Source organism: Micromesistius poutassou (genome assembly GCF_964030765.1).
Source record: "Micromesistius poutassou genome assembly, chromosome: 6".
Taxonomy (NCBI): Eukaryota; Metazoa; Chordata; class Actinopteri; order Gadiformes; family Gadidae; genus Micromesistius; species Micromesistius poutassou.
Genome location: NC_140276.1, coordinates 18,544,839 through 18,564,507, shown reverse-complemented (window position 1 = coordinate 18,564,507; position 19,669 = coordinate 18,544,839). Strand labels below are relative to the sequence as shown.

The 19,669-nt window shown below is 43.4% G+C and overlaps 1 protein-coding gene across 1 annotated transcript in view; it reads right to left on the bottom strand.

Annotated features, from left to right (window-relative positions):
• pcgf3 (polycomb group ring finger 3) overlaps window positions 1-19,669 on the bottom strand; it is a 50,799-nt gene that overhangs the window by 7,523 nt on the left and 23,607 nt on the right. The window contains exons 2-8 of the mRNA XM_084469969.1: window positions 12,726-12,853; window positions 9,244-9,361; window positions 8,272-8,368; window positions 7,770-7,825; window positions 7,513-7,620; window positions 3,683-3,771; window positions 842-979 (exon numbers count right to left, since the gene is read on the bottom strand). Coding sequence (XP_084326095.1) covers window positions 842-979; window positions 3,683-3,771; window positions 7,513-7,620; window positions 7,770-7,825; window positions 8,272-8,368; window positions 9,244-9,361; window positions 12,726-12,740 — 621 coding nt within the window. The 5' untranslated portion in view covers window positions 12,741-12,853. The remainder of the gene's footprint in view (window positions 1-841; window positions 980-3,682; window positions 3,772-7,512; window positions 7,621-7,769; window positions 7,826-8,271; window positions 8,369-9,243; window positions 9,362-12,725; window positions 12,854-19,669) is intronic.

The window sequence follows — 19,669 nt, the reverse complement described above, 5'->3', positions numbered from 1 at the left end:
AAGTGAAAGTGTCCTGGTGGAGTCTTTCTGGAGCACCACCAGGTCCAGACCAGAACCTGTGGTCCCGCTAACGCATAGGCAGGTTGTTAGTGGGTGTGTGCGTGTAAACATAACACATGCAAGTCTCACATCAGTGCTCTACAAACAGGATGACAATAGAGTGACAATAGAGGTTTGTGTATTGTTTGGTTTATTCTGTCTTAGTTGTGTTATGGAAGACCACCCTCCCTCCCTAGCCACCCACAAACACCTCCCCCCACACTCTTCTCAATGATGTCAGATAAAGAGAATAGCAGACATCATGGGTTAGCTCCACCCATAGAGAGCTTTAAACCCACACCACACAGAGGGGTACACACACAGACACACAACACAGAGAGCTACACATGCATACATACACACATACAGACAGAGCTATTCAGACAAAAACACACATACAGACACACAAGCTCACACTCAGTATGTGCTGTTTTGACGGAGACATGACAGAATGTTAACGCTACTGGGTTGACACACTAACAAGGGCTGGGTGTATGTGGTGCGGGTGTGGTTTATAAGGGTGTGTATCCATGTGTGGCTTGTGTGTGAACTGATCTTGAATTTGATGTCTGTATGGGTAAAAGATTCAGTTTTTCCGTTTCGAATTTGATTAATTAAGTCATTCGTAGCAGACACATATATCCAAAACAGAGAGTGCAGACACTCATTAAGAAGCAGGTAGGGGTAAGGACACCTTGCTACAGCTAGATTAGGACTGCGATGGACCCTAGCAAATGGGCAGGTGGCATGAGGAATTCCAGAAGCGTGTGGTGTGCCTTGCGGCCACCAGGGGGCGCTGTACCTCGTTGAAGGAGGTGAGGTTGAGCTTCTTGGCGATGAACTTCTTGAGGTGCAGGACGGTGGCCTGAGCCGAGCAGCGGATCCACTTCCTCTTCAGCCCCCGCAGCTTACTGCTGTTACACTCCAGACAGATGCTTACCTGCACACATATACAGAAACACACACATGTAAGTAAATACTTGAAAATAAGCATTGACAGATGCAAACTCTCTAGACATTGATCAAGCTCATGTATGTTGAGTCGCACAGACATCACTTTGAATCCATACAGCATAACATCACTGTCGATGTGTATGTTCTGTGCATGGGGGACACCACCACTCAGCACTCAGCACCACCACTCACCACGCAGATTGCTGTGAATTCCCCCTTAATGTCAATAAAAGCTTTGTTGCGTGCGTGCATGCGTGCGTGCATGCGTGCGTGTGTTATCATAATCCAGATGTGATTAACAAGACAAATTTGATTAGAATGTATGTTAGGGATTGAAATATCCAAATTGAAAGTAATTTCCGATTCCCTATACACGACTGACTATTCAGATATCTCTGGGTTATTTCAGAATGTGTTACCACGGAAATGGTAGAGCAGGTTGGTGATTGGCTGATGGGATTTCTCTATGACCTTGGTGTCTTTGACCTTCTCCTGGCTATTTTCTTCCGACCGGGACGGTGCTCTCATTAGCTCTATTTCTTCTCTCCATGCATCTTTCCCAGCTCCCCCCACCCCCCCCTGTGTCTTTCTCTCTCCATCTCACCCTCAACCCTCTCTCATTCACTCTCTCTCCATTTGTCTTTCCACTTACCACTCATCTTTCTGTCTGTCTCTCTAGGCCCTTGTTCTCTTACCCATCCCTCTCAACATTACTCTTACTTCACCCCATCCATCTCTCTCTCTTCATCCCTCTCTCAATTTAATTCAAAATAGCTTTATTGGCAATGAAAACACTTTAATTGCCAAAGCAGTTTAAAAATGAATAGGAGAGGTAACGAAGGGCAATATCGTTTATCAGTATACATACATTGCAATAAATGAGGCAATGGTTAGAGTTTCAAGCTATCTCTCTCTACCACAGCCTCAGGGTGGTGTGCTGTAAGGTCGGCCGCTAGGGGGTACACACAGCCACTGAGGATTCTGGTAACTCTAGTGTCAGGTTCTAGACATCGGCCAGTACCATACGACCTAGCTGCTGGAGGCCTGATCTCTTCTGTTTCTCCCATGCTGCCTCCTCTGACACACATTTCCCCTTCTCTCAGTCTTCTCCTCCTCCTCTTTTCTAAACTGTAAGCCTCCCCTCTTAACTTGACTGATTCTTTCTCTCCAGTTGAGCCAGTGAGTCAGTTACTTATGCAAATGTGTTGTTCAGCTTAAATATTATACCGTGAAATACTGTATGTCCCACTTTATAGAGACTCATTTTAGCAGTTTTTTTTCACCAACAGCGGGGCCTCTTTACATTGAAGGCATCATTTTGTGATGTGTGTGAATTACATTAGCATACTCGTTATACTCATATAACCACCCACATTCACCTCCCCCTTTAGGCCATCCTCCAAGGTCTGCCTAGAGGAAGAATCTGTCATGCACAATGAGGGAAGTTACCGAGGGAAGTGCACGTGCACTAACATGTATAGCATGAATGCATGTAGAGTGAGCTCCATGCTCTAACCAACCAGCCGCAACCATCTCCTCCTCTCTCCCACCAGCCCTTCCTCTCTCCCACCATCTACTCCTCTTTCCCACCATCTCCTCTTATTTCCCACCATCTCCTCCTCTCTCCCAAAATCACCTCATCTCTCCCACCATCGTCCCCTCTCTCCAACCATCACCTACTCTCTCCCACCATCACCTCCTCTCTCTCTCTCCCATCTCCTCCTCTTTTCTCATCTCTCCTCCACATGTCTATTACATCCATTCTATCTACTCTGAGTCAATTCTTCTCCCTTTAAAATCCCCTTTAAAAAAGGGGATCCTCTTCTTCTTCTTAAGTGTTAGAACTGTGGTCAACAACATGCTTCACTCACATCTCTATGCACCAAGCCTCAGACTCCCCCACACCTCCTCCCTCTCTGTCATTCTGCCCACTGCAGTGGTACCATTATGTATTCTGAACCCGTTTCACCGGGCGGCTGAATGACCTTCGACCCCCACCAGACATTGATGTCTTTCCATGCAGGTAGGAAGCGAGCCGATAGGCTGCCGTTGACAGCTTCTTTAAGGGAGCACCTTTTATTCAAAAAGCATGACGGAAGGCCAGAGTGTGCCAAAAAAAACAAAACAAGGATTATCGACATTTGAATTCAGATATAAGACGCACAATACCCCTAATAAGAATATTAACAGTTGCTAGATAAGCCTTTATCTACATTATAGACCTGGCTGTTCCAATGCAATTACCAAAAGGTATGACACATCTCAATTTTAACAACCGAAAACTAAACTCTACCAGACTTACTTGGAATTGAAGTGGTAAAATGTAATGAAAAAGGTTTGAAGGGTCTGTTTGGTAATTTGAAGTCAAGTTTTCATGCTTCCTATTGGTTTAAAAAGTTGTTTTAGCAACTGTGCTGGGGGTAGGGGCTTATTGATGGATTGGATGCTTTGGTCGAGAACAAATAAAAAGCAACACAAGTTGGTACTTTCAAAGGAGAATTAACCTAAATGAGAACTGGGAAATTGTTGAAAAACCAGTAATGGCTTCCCCTAAAGCAGTTAATAGTTCATCAGGAGAAGTTAGGAAGCTCACATTTCGTTGGGGATTGAACCTACAAACATCCCGTCCCCATAAGACCTGTTATGTGGTGCTACCGTGGTTAAATGCACGTGATTGGTAGAGCCATACCTGTTCATCGCTACGGTGATAGTCGTTGTCCTCCTCTGGTTTCTCCTCCCGGGCCTCCTTATTTGTCGTCTCCTCTGATTTTGCGTCACCTGGTTAAAAAAATAAGAATGAGGGACCCTAGCCTTCTATCAGGATGTTAATGATAGTGTATTAAACATTAAACATTATGTCTTTTATGTACTGTGCGTGTATTGCCTTATTTTAACCTGTGTGGCACTAAGACAAATTCCAATCAACTGTGTTGACATAGCAATAAAAGTTATCTTATGTATGTCAACACACACACACTCACTGCATGGACAACACCAACACATCTTGCATTCTAATCAACCAGTGCATAAAACATGATACATGATTTGTTCAAATGTTGTTTGACCAAAATTCCAACAGCGATCCAACATGATTGGCCGTCGGTGCTATCTAGTACACATGGACCAAACAACATGAGCCATTATAACAGCAACTTATTGGTTCAATTCGTAGAGAAATCCTTTTCTGTTCAGACAGAAAAAGGCGGTCTGCAATCTGCTATTACACTGTGTGGCTAATCAATTAAATACTGGGGGTACAAGGTTTGACTTATAGCCGGTTAGTGAGTGTTCATCACTGTGATTTAACAGCCGGTGTCTGTTTTCCAGCAAAAATCACCAGAAATCACACACTACGGGCATTTCATCGTGCGAGGGTGTCGAAAAATCTTTATTCTCACTTCTCCTCGGGAGAGGAACCCTGCTGCAAGACATGAAAATATGTCCTTCTATCTCTCTCCTTGGTGTTTTCTTTCTCCCTTACTTTAAAAGCACTGCCTCTCTATTCATCAGAGGGGGAAGAGGATAGACGAGGAGGATGGACAGATGGAGAGAAAGAAAAAAAGAAAGAAAGAGAGGGAGGGAGATGGGTGGGAGAGAGCTAGTACAAGACAGAGATAATCACAGTCAGGCGAACATTAAACTTAAAAGAGGAACAGGCTTGTATTTCTCTCTCATGTCACTGATCAAAACAACCTAGGAGAGGAGTGATGTCTCTAAAACAACCAAAACACCGCACATTTCGCCAAACAGAGCGTTCGACACTGGTTTTGATATGATGAACAGAGCTTAGAGCTTTGCGATCTACAGGTTTCAAGGTTTCAACAGCCATCAAACCCAAAACTGACTCTGTGTAGGGATAGTCACCACACACACACACACACACACACACACACACACACACACACACACACACACACACACACACACACACACACACACACACACACACACACACACACAGCCACAGCCTTCCTCGCGGTTCAAATCCACAAGTGTCTCTTCAAAACCTACATTCATTTTATTGTGTTCTATTAGTGTTTCATTTCTTTGAATTTTTTTTTCATACAATGCATTTTGGAAACAATTACTCCAATGCTTTGAAATAATTTGGTTTGCCCTTTGGGACGCTTGTGTGAGGAAAAACCAAAGCTAATCCCCCATGGGAGAAACTCAAATTAAACTGCTGCTGGTTTACAATCCTGGCCAGACATGATTTAGTCAGGGTTTGTTTTTGAAGCACCTAGCCTAAGATGAGCTGTTTTTACCATATTATCCAGTGGCTCTTGATTCTTAGATACACAACATTAGTCCAACTCTCGAGACAATAGGAACCACTTAACGTTTCTAAAGTCTAGCACTAAGGGCAATTTTTACAGGCATGAAACAATAACAGCTTACAGTAGCAGTTGCCATTTTCTGATTGGCTCCCATCATCACCTGATGAAAGTGTCCTTTCGGGTGACCTCAACAATCCCAGCAGACCCTCGACAATCGGCAACGAGACATGCAATACCCCATCCTTCCCCAGAGATGGTACCTATCGTCTTACTTTTGTGTTTTGGGACTCTTTTAAAAGGTCAGGGCCAGAATAACAGACAATACAAAAAAAAGCAACTCAAAGGAAAAACGGTTACGTATCAAACTGATAAACAGGGCCCTACAGACACATATAAACAAAGTCTGGCCCTGATTGTGAGGGGATTGAGGAGAGAGGTGGGCGAGGGGGGTTAGGCCTTCTCTGCCATTACCACGGCGATGATTGTCCCCAGAGAGTGGCTGGCTGATGGCGGACCTGGAGTGGACAGGATGGGCTTTGGTTCTCCTCAAAACAACCTTGAGGACTCCCGGGGTTCCAGGAATAGACCCAGGGGCTACAGCACATGAAATGGGATCATTGCTCTTCAAGTTGAGAGTGAAAAGAAAGCACCTGTCGTCCTGGACGACAGGTGCTTTCTTAACTGTAGGTCATTGGCAAACTAATTGGCAGGACAGAGATGTATGGAACAGCCAGTACTCTTTCTCTCTGCCTGCTGCTCTCTGTGTATACCGCGTCACATGCTCCCTCCGTCTCTCTGTGTATACTGGCTTCATCTCCCCCTTACGGTCTCTGTTTATCTCCCTCCCTTCTCGCCACTTTTTCAGATGTTGGCTGGTAACAGGAGGTTCTGGGGTGAGCCATATGAGAGAGAGCGAGAGAACCAGAGAGACTGTATAGTCTCTCTGGTAGTGTTCATAGTGTTCCACTATGTGCATGCCTTGGCTGTGTGTTCAACAATGTGTCTTCATCTGTGTGCATTCCTTGGTTATGTGTGTATGCCTAAATGCATGCGTATGAGTGTGCCTGCGTGTGGCACACACAGCAAGATTTTTAGCTTTAATTCAGACTGGTTTTTATTACTAAGTGCTGCGCGTAGACTCGGAGAGCCCTCTCCGGCGTCAGAGACCCTCTCCGTAGTTCTACGTGCGCATCCAATATTTTTTAACTATCCGTCGAGGCAACGGAGACGGACGAAGCAAGGGCTGTGATTGGTCCTCTAACAACATCATTTCAAGAATCACTTTTCCGGTTTGACTCCTCTCAAAACAACAACACCGCCATTTTAGTAAGAGTTGGCTCTGTGACCGGTTTTATTTAGAATGTTGTATTGTATATTGTATACAATAACGTATATATATATTAGGGCTGTAACGATACACCAACTCACGATTCGGTTTGTGTCACGATTTTTTTGAGCGGTAGCGCGGGTGTGTGTCAAGCTGCTGTCACACCGCCGCGCGGCAACTCTCCGCCTCCCTTCATTTCAGTGAGGGACGGGCGGCAGAGGGGAGGCGGTTACAACCGCGGTGGTTGGACCAGGAAGCGGTTGCCGCCCACGTGAGCTTTCCCCGTGTTGAAACTTTCGGCAGCGGCGGCAGCAGCAGCAGTAGCCGCTTTTAAAAACGCCTGGCCCTCTCACACCTCCGCGCGGAACCCTCCGGCAGCAAGGCGGTCATCAGGGCGTTTCCCCCGCGGTGGTGTGAAAGCAGCTTTAAAAAAGGGTGCGCCCGAATCTGCCTTCTCACACCGTGTGACAGGTTTGAGTGTCGCGATTTCGGTTTCGATACGCATATCGTTACAGCCCTAATTTATATTGTATATTTTCAATATTTATCAGCTCCAACTCGCAAAGCAGTCTTTCTCTCTCGGACGTCCTTGTTCACTGTGACCCGGAAGCACAACAATCAACGACCGTCCCGACCATTGGCGTCATGGTATTAGGCCAGTCTTGCGTACTGATCGGGCGGTGAATTGCATTGCTTATCCAACATCCCGACGGAGAACTTTGAAGGCTCGTGGGGTCTCCGTGGTTACGGAGTCAGAGTAGTATACTTTATACTTTACTCACGCAGCTAGCTGATTTTAGCAGATGTGGTATGACGCTACCGCACAGAGCTAGCTGGATGTAGCAGGTATAGCGTGCAGCCACCTGACGCAGCTAGCTGTGTACTGTGATATGGTGCTAGTGGGTTGGGTCGTACCATTCCGTTGGTCCAGGGGGGTTTTCATGGTGCACAGCTCTCCTTTGATGTCCCCGGGAACCTCCATCCCCAACTTCTGATAGAAGTCTCTCTGCTTCTTCATCTCCGCTACACAAACAGAGACAGAGAAGATCCCTTTGAACTATAGTCAGAGGGCTCTTTGCACAGTTGAGTGTGTGTGTGTGTGTGTGTGTGTGTGTGTGTGTGTGTGTGTGTGTGTGTGTGTGTGTGTGTGTGTGTGTGTGTGTGTGTCCTACCCTCTTGCAATCCTGGGACGAGCTTGTATACAATGTCTTGCATTGTTCTGTCATGTCTGAAAGAGAACAGCAGCAGTAAGCTTCTGATAATTAGTATATGAACATGTACAACATATACAACATATACATTACAGTGTATAAGAAAAATAAAGTGATAAATATATATACATTAAATAATATAAAGTGATAAATATATATATATTAAATAATAGTGATATATATAGATATAGATATAGTGCAAATAAAGCAGACCCATCGCTGCCTACATGGATAATTTGTGGTCAGACACAGCCCCCTAGTGTACAGCAGTGGATAAGCACTAAAAGTGGAGGTTTTACTACGGTCGGTTCTTACTACTCCTGGTTGACAATTATATTTCAATAAAAACGTCTTAGGGATTGAATATTAAAGAGTTTGTGTGTGTGTGTGTGTGTGTGTGTGTGTGTGTGTGTGTGTGTGTGTGTGTGTGTGTGTGTGTGTGTGTGTGTGTGTGTGTGTGTACCCTATGTATTGCAGCGGGTGACTTTGGTGGATCACGATTCTACAGGTCGGACACGTGTTGTTCTCCTCCAGATACTTCACGAGACAGCTCCTGCAGACTACATCATGTATAACCACACAGACATCTGTCACACGTTTGTGTTGCACATGTCTTTAATCTGCTGAAGGTATGAGAGTTGTAAAGAGTAAGAGCAGAAAAGAGCAGAATGGTGCAAGATTTGGAAACCACTCAACCCCTCTCTTCAGTCATTTTCCCCCCAATATTTCCAATGACAAGTGTTGCCGGGAGCGGGCTTAAGTCGAAATTTGCTCACAGAGAGTCAGGCACATTCAACTCTAAACAGATATTTTGTACAGCACCTTTGATACACATAATTTAATATAACCAAATAAACCTTTTATTATTTACCATCTGAGATTAATAAAGTACTCCTCCTTCAGGCACAAGACAGATATTTAGATCAAGCTTTACAATAAAAATGTTAATTATTCGATTTGCCACCTAAAATGATTATTATAGTATGCTAGCATGCTTGTATGCTAAGTATTCATGAAGTTTGTCTGGCTAGCCTGAGCAGCGCTAGATACTAATGGGTGTTGAGCTCAGTTGAACTATCATGGGAACTGCACCAATGTGATGAGAATCTCTTCATCTAAAAACATAATCAGGCGGTTTCTCATCCAGACAAGGTGTTTGCCTACAGCTCTCTCTAGTGGAATGTTGTGGCACTGCTATGCATTAGTGCGTATTTTATGATGTTGTGTGGAAACATGCAGCAGCAGAAAAAATGAGGGAAATTTTGAAGAGATGAAGAGAAATAAACAGAGCGAGAGAGAGAGACAGACAGAATAAGCAAAAGCGAGAACGCTAGAGCGAGGATGCGTAAGTATCACAGTGTGTTGGTATACAGAGTGGCTTCAGATTTTAACATGATGGATAGATGTTGGTAGTGTGTGTGTGTCCAAGACTCACAGGTGTGTAAGCACTCCGTAACCGTGGTAGCATCGATCAGGTACCCCTCACACAGCCGACAGGTGATGTGGGCGTTGATATCCCACAACTTGATCTTCCTGGTCAGCATGTCGGGGTTCTACACACACACACACACACACACACACACACACACACACACACACACACACACACACACACACACACACACACACACACACACACACACACACACACACACACACACACACACACAGGAGGGAGGGTGTGCCGTTAGCATGTTAGCTGGTTAATAGACAGACAAAATAATAACAGATATGGAGGTCATGACTAACCACCAGCTAAAGAGCAACCGTTAAGTCACAAAGACTGTCTGGTGACTGTCAGTTACTACATCATACAATGGCTGCAACTCATGATTTTTTTTTTTTTCAAGATTTATTTTTGCAGCTTTATTATAGAGAGAGATAGAGAGGAAAGTGTGGAAGACAGAGGGGAGGACATGCAGTAAATGACCCAGGCTGGATTCGATCCTGAGTCTCTGCGATTAGGACTGTGCCTATATGGTATGCGCCTTAGCCCAGTGCACCACCGGGGCACCCCTGCAACTCATGATTATCTGGGTTGGCAACCTATGGCAACGTTGCCACCACAAGCATGCAAGGTGCCATAACACTGCCATTACACTGGCACAAGCAATATCAAAATAAATCAATTTGTTATGTAATTGAGTAACTACAAATCTGGATAATGTATTATGGTTGACAAAATAATAACACATTTAGAAATAATCCTGAATTAATTCACTGTTCGCAAACTACATAATTACTTTTAACAGCACACACACACGCTTGCATAATTTGCGAGTTTACTGCCTTAACTTCTTCCCTATTATCAGCAGACAAGCAAGAGCTTATGCCTCGAACCGTACTGCACCGAGCCGTGCAGTACGGTTCGGTGCGGCACGGTTCACTTACATTGCCGTTTCCACCACCAAAAGTTGGGCAGGGTCCCAAAATAAGAGCGCTGAGCTGTACCTATTTTTTGGTACTCCTCCGTTGGGGTACCAAGCGGTCTGACAGGGTGCCGAAAAGGTGGAGCTACACACGCCATCCGTTGATTGGTCGATAGAATTGTCACTTTTGTGCGACAGGAGGATAAAAATAAAGAAAACACAGTGCCCGCAAGGTATTTCTGGACAACAGCGAAAGCTAATCTACGCGTAAGTAAAGGTTGGAGATGAGAAAAAAAACCTTCCCCCCCTTCTTTACTCCAAAATGAAGATGGAAAGCAGAGAACATACAAAGTCTAACACTACACAAACTAATAGTCACGATGGAACCCAAACAAATAAGTTTTCACATAACACCTGTCTTTGCCAAAATGCCAGGAAAACCAGCACTGTTTATTCTTTTTTTTTTTTTTATAATTGACTTTGTATGTGTGAGTGAGTGAGGTTGCAATTGGCATTGCACTTGAGATTGACATTTCAAACATTCTACAAACAAACCCAAGTACAAGATACAGGATATTGTAAGTGAATTGACATTACAGTTGAGATTGAACATTTCAAACATACTACAAACAAACCTATGTACGTGTGTGTGTGTGTGTGTGTGTGTGTGTGTGAGGGAGAAAGGGCTGAAGTTGCAATTGCATAAGCAGACCCATGTTCAATGCTTTGGACATTGTTGTTCCTGTCTGTATCTCCACCAGTAGCTGTAAAAAAGTGTGTCATCTTTGGCAGCGTTGCCAAATACTTATCGGCGGCTTTTCGCTTTTTCCTTTAATTTGAGCAGCTTGGGTAACTTTATTTCCTAACCCTTTATTTTATTTTCACGTTTAGACTCGTCTCTGTTTATGTACTTCCCAGTCCTCCTGTCACTGTGTTTATCTTTCGCGCTGCGCACCGTTACGAACTAGTCCATTTCATTGTGAAAGTAGGGGGTGTTTGTGTAGTGACAAATAACCATTAACTGGACATTTTAACTACTACCTAAACATTTCAACGTATTTCTTCAGAACATTAATAATATTTACCATTCTTTTGAAGCATTCATGATGATAAAATATATTTTTTTTTTTTGAGGTTGGTATGGGGGCCCGAAGCGGCCGCCTACCTATGCCTTTATGTTAAGACCGCCACTGACTCCATTGTTGTTCTTTGTTTAATGTGTTGCGTTCTTCTTTTTCATCTTTCTTTGTTTTAATGTATAAAGAGAAAGCAGGTGACACTGTGTCGCGCTGCTATGATGTCACAATACTTAGGGGGAGGACCACCAGAACCCCCATCCATGACTACGCCAAGTCGCCAGTCGCAACTGATACAGACATATACACATATAATTATTTTGTAGCTTCTCTCATATCCGATAAGTTGAAGTGCGCAGTTATGTGGCCCTCTGATGGTGATGATGAAAAATTGTGGCCCTCTTTAACGTGAAAGTTGCCTATCCCTGCTCTAGACGGTAAGACGAACATCAGCAGTAATGTAATAAACAAATGAATGCAACTTATGAAAATAATAACTGCCATGGGGGTCTGGGTATGTTTTTTAAACATTGTTAAGTGGCCGGGCAGCCAAAAGGTTGTCGACCCCTGGTTAAGCCCATTGTTTATGATTAATCACTTATGCCGCTTTTCCACCGACAGTACCAACGACTAAGTGCGTTTGGTTCCAGGCACGTCGCGTTTCCATCTAAAAAAGTACCTCTTCGACGTGGGCGGGTCATATTAGGTTTTAATCCCGGTAGACGGGATTCCCGGGAAATCTGATCAAGGCTATTTCCTGATTCCCGGAAAAGGTTATGATGGGAAATGGGAAATAAAATAAAATAAAAAACGCAATGACTGCGCGTCTATTTTTGTCATACGGTCACGTTGATGGAGGCGAAACTCGAGCCCTGGGAAAGGAACGACACAAAAACGAAACAGCGAAACGCTGATCCGTGTCCCCCTCGGGAGCGGGTCCATGGACTCCAGCCACGCCAGACACAACTTAACTTTGAGTGATTATTCCCATTTGCTGCCACTGGCCAATCAGTTGCCTGCAGCCTGTTTACGTCATACAAAAGTACCTACTCAGCTCGCTTGGAACCTCGACGGAGGTGCTACTAAAGAAAGCACCAGGTACTAGATACTTTTTTTGGTGACGGGAACGCAAAAAAAGGCGGGCCAAGTCGAGGCGAGTTGAGCTGGTCAGTGGAAAAGGGGCATTAATAAAATAAATCTAAATGATCACCAGAGCCCTAAGAGCCTTACCTTGCATTGAGTATAATAACAAGGAACCCCGAAATGGTTAAATTTCTGAAGCTCCAAGTATCAAAAAGGGTATATTTGCCTGATTCATTGATTAAAACAATCAAAATAATAAATTGTATTTATTTTATGTTGATCGTCAAATTAATTGATTTACAAAAATTACCTAAAAGTTTCAACAACAGTTCCAACGACACTTATAAACAGAAAGAGAGAGGCGGGAAAAGGTCAGGGGTCACACTCACCCCTAGCGCCGCCATGTGGACACTGCAGTTGTCGTGGCGACCACGTGCGTTCCTGTTGATGTGCACTGCTGACGTGGCTAACGTCGCTTACCGCTAACTTCTCATCATGGAAAACCCCTCATCACCACCTGGAGAGAGAAGGCAGGTGGGTGGGAGGAAGAGAGGAGAGGGATGGAAGATAGGGATGGAGCAAGAGAGAAGATGGAAGGGGGAGAGGAGGTGGGAAGATGAGCAGATGAGGCAGGAGTGGATGAAGAGAGAGAGAGGGGAGAAGAGGAAGAAGCGAGAGAGGGAGAAAGAGGCAGCAGAAGGGGGAGAGGAGGGATGAAGAAGGAAGGAAGATGGAAGGAACATTGTTATAAGAATCTGTATTATTAAGAAGAGTTCTTTGGGGGAGATAATGTATTCTGGGACTGTATGAATATAAAAGGCTGCTTACATCAAACTGATCAGTAAACAATTCCAAACAACTTCCAGTAACTAAGCCTACACTACATTCCTACAGCTCCCAGTGTGCTCTGCTTTAGCAAACCCTCGACATGGCGACTGCCGTAACCTTTGACACCCGAATGTGTGGTTGATTAAGAGGAGCTCTGTCGCAGCAAAGGTTCTGTTGTGAGAAGTGTGTGTGTTGTTTGCCTGAAGCATCCATGACTTGTGAACAGCCAGCCTCTCTGAGCGTGAGGTAATGATAGGAACAACAGTAGTGAAAGTAATAACAGTGGTGTCTGTGTCACACACACACACATACACACACACACAAGGGGTGTAACGATACACAAAAGTCACAATTCGGTATGTACCTCGTTTTTTAAGTAACGGTTAGGTATGTTTTTCGGTTCAGCAGTTTTTTAATTTTATTTTTATTAAACAATTAGATTTTGAATTGATCTATTAAATTATATCAAACAAATGCCTTACACAAATGAAAAGACATCAAATACAATTGAGGATAAAAACACAATAAAGTCCAGGACTTATTTCCCTTGCGGTCCTCAACACAAAACATCAGTACAAGAAAAAGCACTCAGTGTGTGACAATCAAAAAAAAAGCCTTTAAAAAAATATATATATGTTGTTTTTTTTTGGTACGTACCTAATGAAACCGTTAGACCCGTACCGAAATTTTGACTTGTGCCTGACGCAAATCTAAAATGGGTTGGTCTGAAACCCGTAGGTGTGTTTTGGGTGTAACCAATGAGATCTCCGATCCCCTGAACTTGACGAGTTGATATTTTGACAGCATGTTTGCAGTCTCGCTGAGACAGATGCATGACCACACATGAATTTCAAACTTCAAATGGCTCAGTTTATGGCCAAATAGGCCTAATTCACACATGAATTGCGTTTTCTTCTACAACTTCAGAAACACTGGGGGTCCTGTGGCCGCAACTATGGGTCTATTTAATGATATGCGGCAATACTAGGGATGCACGCTAACATTTTTTTTTAACCGATACCCGATAACTTTCAGCTCCTAAAGGCCGATATCGATAACACACACACATATACATATATATGATCATGACTTAAGATCATGACATTAATACTATGAACAAACCCAAAAACCTGTGGGTTTTTATTCACACTTGATGCATGATATGCGGATGTCGGTGTCGCTCAGACATCAGTAGAATCAACAGGGGGTTTAGGGGGCGGGCTTGCAAGGGGCGGGATATGACGTAGGGTCGAGGTTCGCAAGAGGCTGGATAAGGACGGCCCCTGTCACTCAGGTGGACTCAGGGTGGGGGGGGGGGGGGGGGGGGCAGGGTAGGCAACCGCCCCCCCTTGTGCCTCCTTGGTTGAAGAAGCGCGCTTCATTGCCCTCTAGAGCGGTGAAAATGAGAGGAAGTGCCTTATTGGCTGCCCTTTACACATGCAAAAAATATTGAGTACCCTCTAGGGTGCCCCTTCAATCAATCAATTATGATGATGTGGCCTCTAGAGCAAGAGTTTAAAGTCAGAATTATGGAATTCTGAGATTACAGTCAGAATTCTGACTTTGAAGTCTATGGAATTCTGAGAATATAGTCAGAATTCTGACTTTGTTCTCAGAATTCTGAGAATAAGGTCAGAACAATTTTTTCTTTCTTATGTGTGGCCCTAATTCTCTTCTGTATATTCTTAATGAGGATGAGGACTATTTCATCATACATGATGAATCATAGCTTTTTGCGTGCTGGTGGTGCCCCATGTTGTGCAGAATGTGCCCTTTTTATTTTTTCGCCCCTGCCCTTCAAACAGTCCGCCACTGCACTCAGGTATGTTTTGGTCTGACCGGAAAGCAACAGAGGCAGAACTCATCGCGATCAACTTAAAGGTCCCATGGCATGCTATTTTATGGATGCTTTAATATAGGTGTTAGTGGGCCCCTAATACAGTAATTGAAGACGTTCAATAAATTCAGCCTTGGTGCAGAGTTACAGCCTCTATGTGCCAGTCCCACAATGAGCTTTCCACAAACGCGCCGTTTCTGTGTCTGTCGCTTTAAATGCTAATGAGGAGGAGAGAGGCGGGTCCAGGTGGAGGGTGTGGCCCTGAGCACTAGTGTTTACAGTGGAACACTGAACACTCCGGCAGGAGTCATGGAGCTCTATATCTAAATAATATCATATTATATTTAGATATCTATATAATATAATATAATATAATATATTATCATGGTCAAAAGCTGTTTGCGCCTCCGGATGATATTATGAATCAAACGACTGCGTCTGGTTCTTCCACTTCCATGTCAATATTGAGTACAGACTGAACCGCGAAATGGAGGAGAAAGGGATTGTTGCCCACGATTGTTGCCCGGGGATGTCTCCCGCTGGAGAGCCCCGCTGCCCGCTGCCCGGGGCTCCGGCGGGAGACAACCCCGGGCAACGGGTAGCGTTCAGCGGGCAGCGGGGCTCCGGCGGACAATCCTGGGCAACAATCCCTTTCTCCTCCATGTCGCGGATCCCGATTCCTTCTCAACCATGGCCGAGATTACCCCCCACTACGAATCTCGTTGTGGAAATACCAGAGACCTCAGAGAACCGGCACAACGCAGTCTAGTCTTTTCACCAAATGGGAGCTTTATGTAAGCTTGTGTTATTGTGCTGCGTGTTATGCGCCATAACACCAACAGCAGAGCGGTTATCCAAATAACAAAGCACACTTGCGTTACAGTGTGTGTATTCACACACACACACACACACACACACACACACACACACACATACGACATATGAGGCCAGATCCAAAATCTGCACATTTGAGCGTTGATTTTTCCAAAGGCGGAGCAAGATACCTACTGCTCATTTTACACCTAACACAATTTTTAGCTACTGGGGGACCACAGGCAGGCTAGGGGAACTCATATTAATGTTAAAGAAAACCTCATAAAGTGAAAATTTCATGCCATGGGACCTTTAAATGTTGCTGCAGCGATGCATCATATATTCCGTTGCATCCACAACATCCGCATCAATCTATGAAAGATTGGAGCATGAGTTACAGACAAATAGAAGAAACAACAAATAAGAAAGGCGCCGCGAACGACTGCGTTACCGGAGGAAGAGAGCGTCTTATTTTGCTTAATTTCACATCTAACAAACACTGGGACAAATGTAGTTGATATGTGTTTAACTGAGAAAACAGGGAGTGGAATGCCAGGACCCTATAATGTTCAGCTAACTGTCAATAATAATTGTTACAAGAGTTAGGGCTGTACGGTATGGACTGAAATTTATGTCACGGTATGATTTGAGGCATAGACAGTAATGGTATTATATCACGGTATATTCATTTTATATTCTAATTTCTATATAAATGCTTCTGAACGGGGTAAAATACTGGTTAGGCAGCTATTACTGTATTTTTGTATTACTAGGAAATATTTCACATAGTACAGAAGTATTTTAAGAACATTTAGTGAGTAAAACTGCAATATAAAAAAAGTTACTTCCAGTATGGATAGTATGAATTTCTTTCTCCACTTGGTCGCGGACCTTGCCATATAATTTTGGCATCTCAATTTGGCTGAAGAGTGTGCGGGCAGGTAACGCGTACCTGGGATCGAGTGTTTTGACCATCTCTTTAAAGCCCTTTCTATCGACTTTTTGAAAGGGAACCATGTCCTTACACAGGTAAACAGTGACGGCGTTCGTTATCTCGTTCCACCGCTGGCTTTTTTTGTCGTAAGGACTGGCTTTGGAAATAGCATACTGCCTGAGAAGGCAGTATCGCTGTCAAATCGGTCCCTGAGAAAAGTAACGTTGCACCGAATTGAAAAAGGAACATTTCGTTACCATATTTTCAGTAGTTTCGCGTAACTTTACTTTTCACATTAAAAATAAATTCTGTTACTGTATTTACGTTACTTACTTTGTAACAAGTTACACACAACACTGGCCTACCGGTCACACCAGTCTCACAGTATTGTCAAAATCCATACCGTAGCACAAATTCATACCGGTGTACTTTCTATACCGTTTATACCGTACACCCCTAACGAGAGTAGCATATGTGTGTGTGCGGGAATGGCAGTGTGTGTGTGTGAGTGGACGAGCAAGGAGAGCGAGCGGTAGCGTGTGTCAGTTTAGTGAAGTAATGAACGAGTTTGGTTGTGTCTGTGTAAACGTGTACTGTTAAGTTATGCCGCTTTTCTGGAAGCCGACAGCAGGAAAGGTGTGTTATGTTCTTTTAATCCAGAAAAGGCAGCCGAAACAAGATTGCTTTTAACTCACTTTATTTGGTAAAGGTTTTGGTCTATTGTCTATGAAACAAAAGGAGAGGAATTGTATATAACACGTACAGAGCGTCTCTAAGCTGAATATCTAACGATACACTGCCCAAGAGATTCTGTTGTCTAAAAGTTAAGATGGTGCTTAAATAGACAGGTATGGGTAGACGTCTTCTACGACGTTTAAACCTGCCCACTTCAACTATGTGTGATCCGTTGTTGCCCCCTTGTGACTATGTGAGGATATTACCTCTTAACTATTGTATGTGCTCGCTGCTGCTCCCTGTGACTATGTGAGGATATTACCTCTTAACTATTGTATGTGCTCTGTGCTGCTCCCTGTGGCTATGTGACGATATTACGGCTGAAATATTTCACAGGTGTAACATAATAATAAAAAATAGAAATAATTCCATATACGTGTGCAGTTGTGAACTCATGTATTGTAATTGATTGTATGATGTGTACTTTTAGGATAACGATAAGACCTATAATTTAGCCTTATAGTGTGAGCGGGGCACTGAAATTATACAGGCTATGTTATCGGGGCTATTGGTCATGATATCGGACTTATCGGAATGACGTAATCATTTCTGTTATCGGCCGGATAATTATTGTGCACCCCTAGACAATACATTAACAAACATTGTTTGTTACCAGTATTATATACATTATCGACTTGTGTTCATAATAAGCATAGGTCCCCCCGTTTATATACATCGCCATGGATTGTATTATGCGTTACGTGTTTAGTTTGTGTGTGTTTAAACAGATGGGTGCGCACACACATGTGCGCCAAGCATCACCCACATTCATTCGTTCTTTTTTCACTCTGTAAAACTATGTCTTCTCACGATCAAATGCTCATCAATACTAAAAGTTATGGGCTTGTACACAATATCTGTGTAAAGAAAATATGTGTTTGCTGTACAGTGTTTGCAGATGCATTGATATAAAAGTTACTTACCACTATATCAGCTGTTCTTTCGCAAATAATTTAACCAACCATTTACCCTAAAACAAGATTTTGTTTTGGAAGGCTGGGATATACTCTGCTCGAGTTTATTATTGTTATTATTATTATTTTAATGCATGGCATACCCTACTATACAGTGTTCATTCATGCAGCCCCTATGGAAAAAATGTTTCCACAATCCACATGCTATTTCTATGCAGTTTCACACATATGAACAATCTTTGACATATGATAATATTTCAATCAGGCTAATCATTTGCATGTTTGTGCTGTGTATAGCCTACGTGTGTAAGAAATGTTGCAGTCCCAACCTGCCATGGCACGTCAAAATAGCAACACCAACTACGCTAGTGCATTTAGACCAGGTATTTTTCGGTCAGTGGCGCTTTTTTAGATCACTAAAATAGCACCAAGTTTAATTTGCTCCGGAACGCCTCTACAGGCGCAAGTGTAGTGCCGCCTGTTTGCTGTGGGGGGAAATCAGTTTTGCCCGGGTGCAAACTAGCAACAATACATGTGCAAGATAGGGCCCTAACTCTGGCATAGCCTAACAGAAGCTCACAGATGCACAATGACGATGGGAAGGGCTGGACACACAGTGGGTTAACATTGTACTGGTATTAGCCAATAAAATGGCTGCCTCTCGATTTCCGAGGCCTTGTTTTCAGATATAACATGTTTCCAAATACAGTTCCCCCCCAGCACTCTCTGTAAGATTGCAAGAGGAAGTTTGGCTAGGATCACACGAACACACACACACACACACACACACACACACACACACACACACACACACACACACACACACACACACACACACACACACACACACACACACACACACACACACACTCTCTCTGATGTTCTCTGTAATACAGAAACTATTACTTTTAGATCTTCGTGATTAATAGAAAATGAATTGTCTAGTATGTCTAGTAGTATTTTTTAACAAAGAATTGTTGAATTGTTAATTGTGCGGCTTCTCTTCTCAACATCGTCCTAATCTGATTCAGCCATCAGCAAACACTCCCAGAACAAGTGTTTCAAGAAAAAAAACCATTGTGGTCATTTAAAGCTCACATAATATACATTAACAAATGGTCTGGTCAATCTTTGAGATTTACTGGTATTATGGAAGTATATCTGCCTCATCGGAACAGAAAATAAAAAGCCATTGAATTTTGAGCACTGAAAATTTATGAAATGAAATAACGCATCTTTTTTTTTGTCCTACGAATTTAACAAATCATTTTC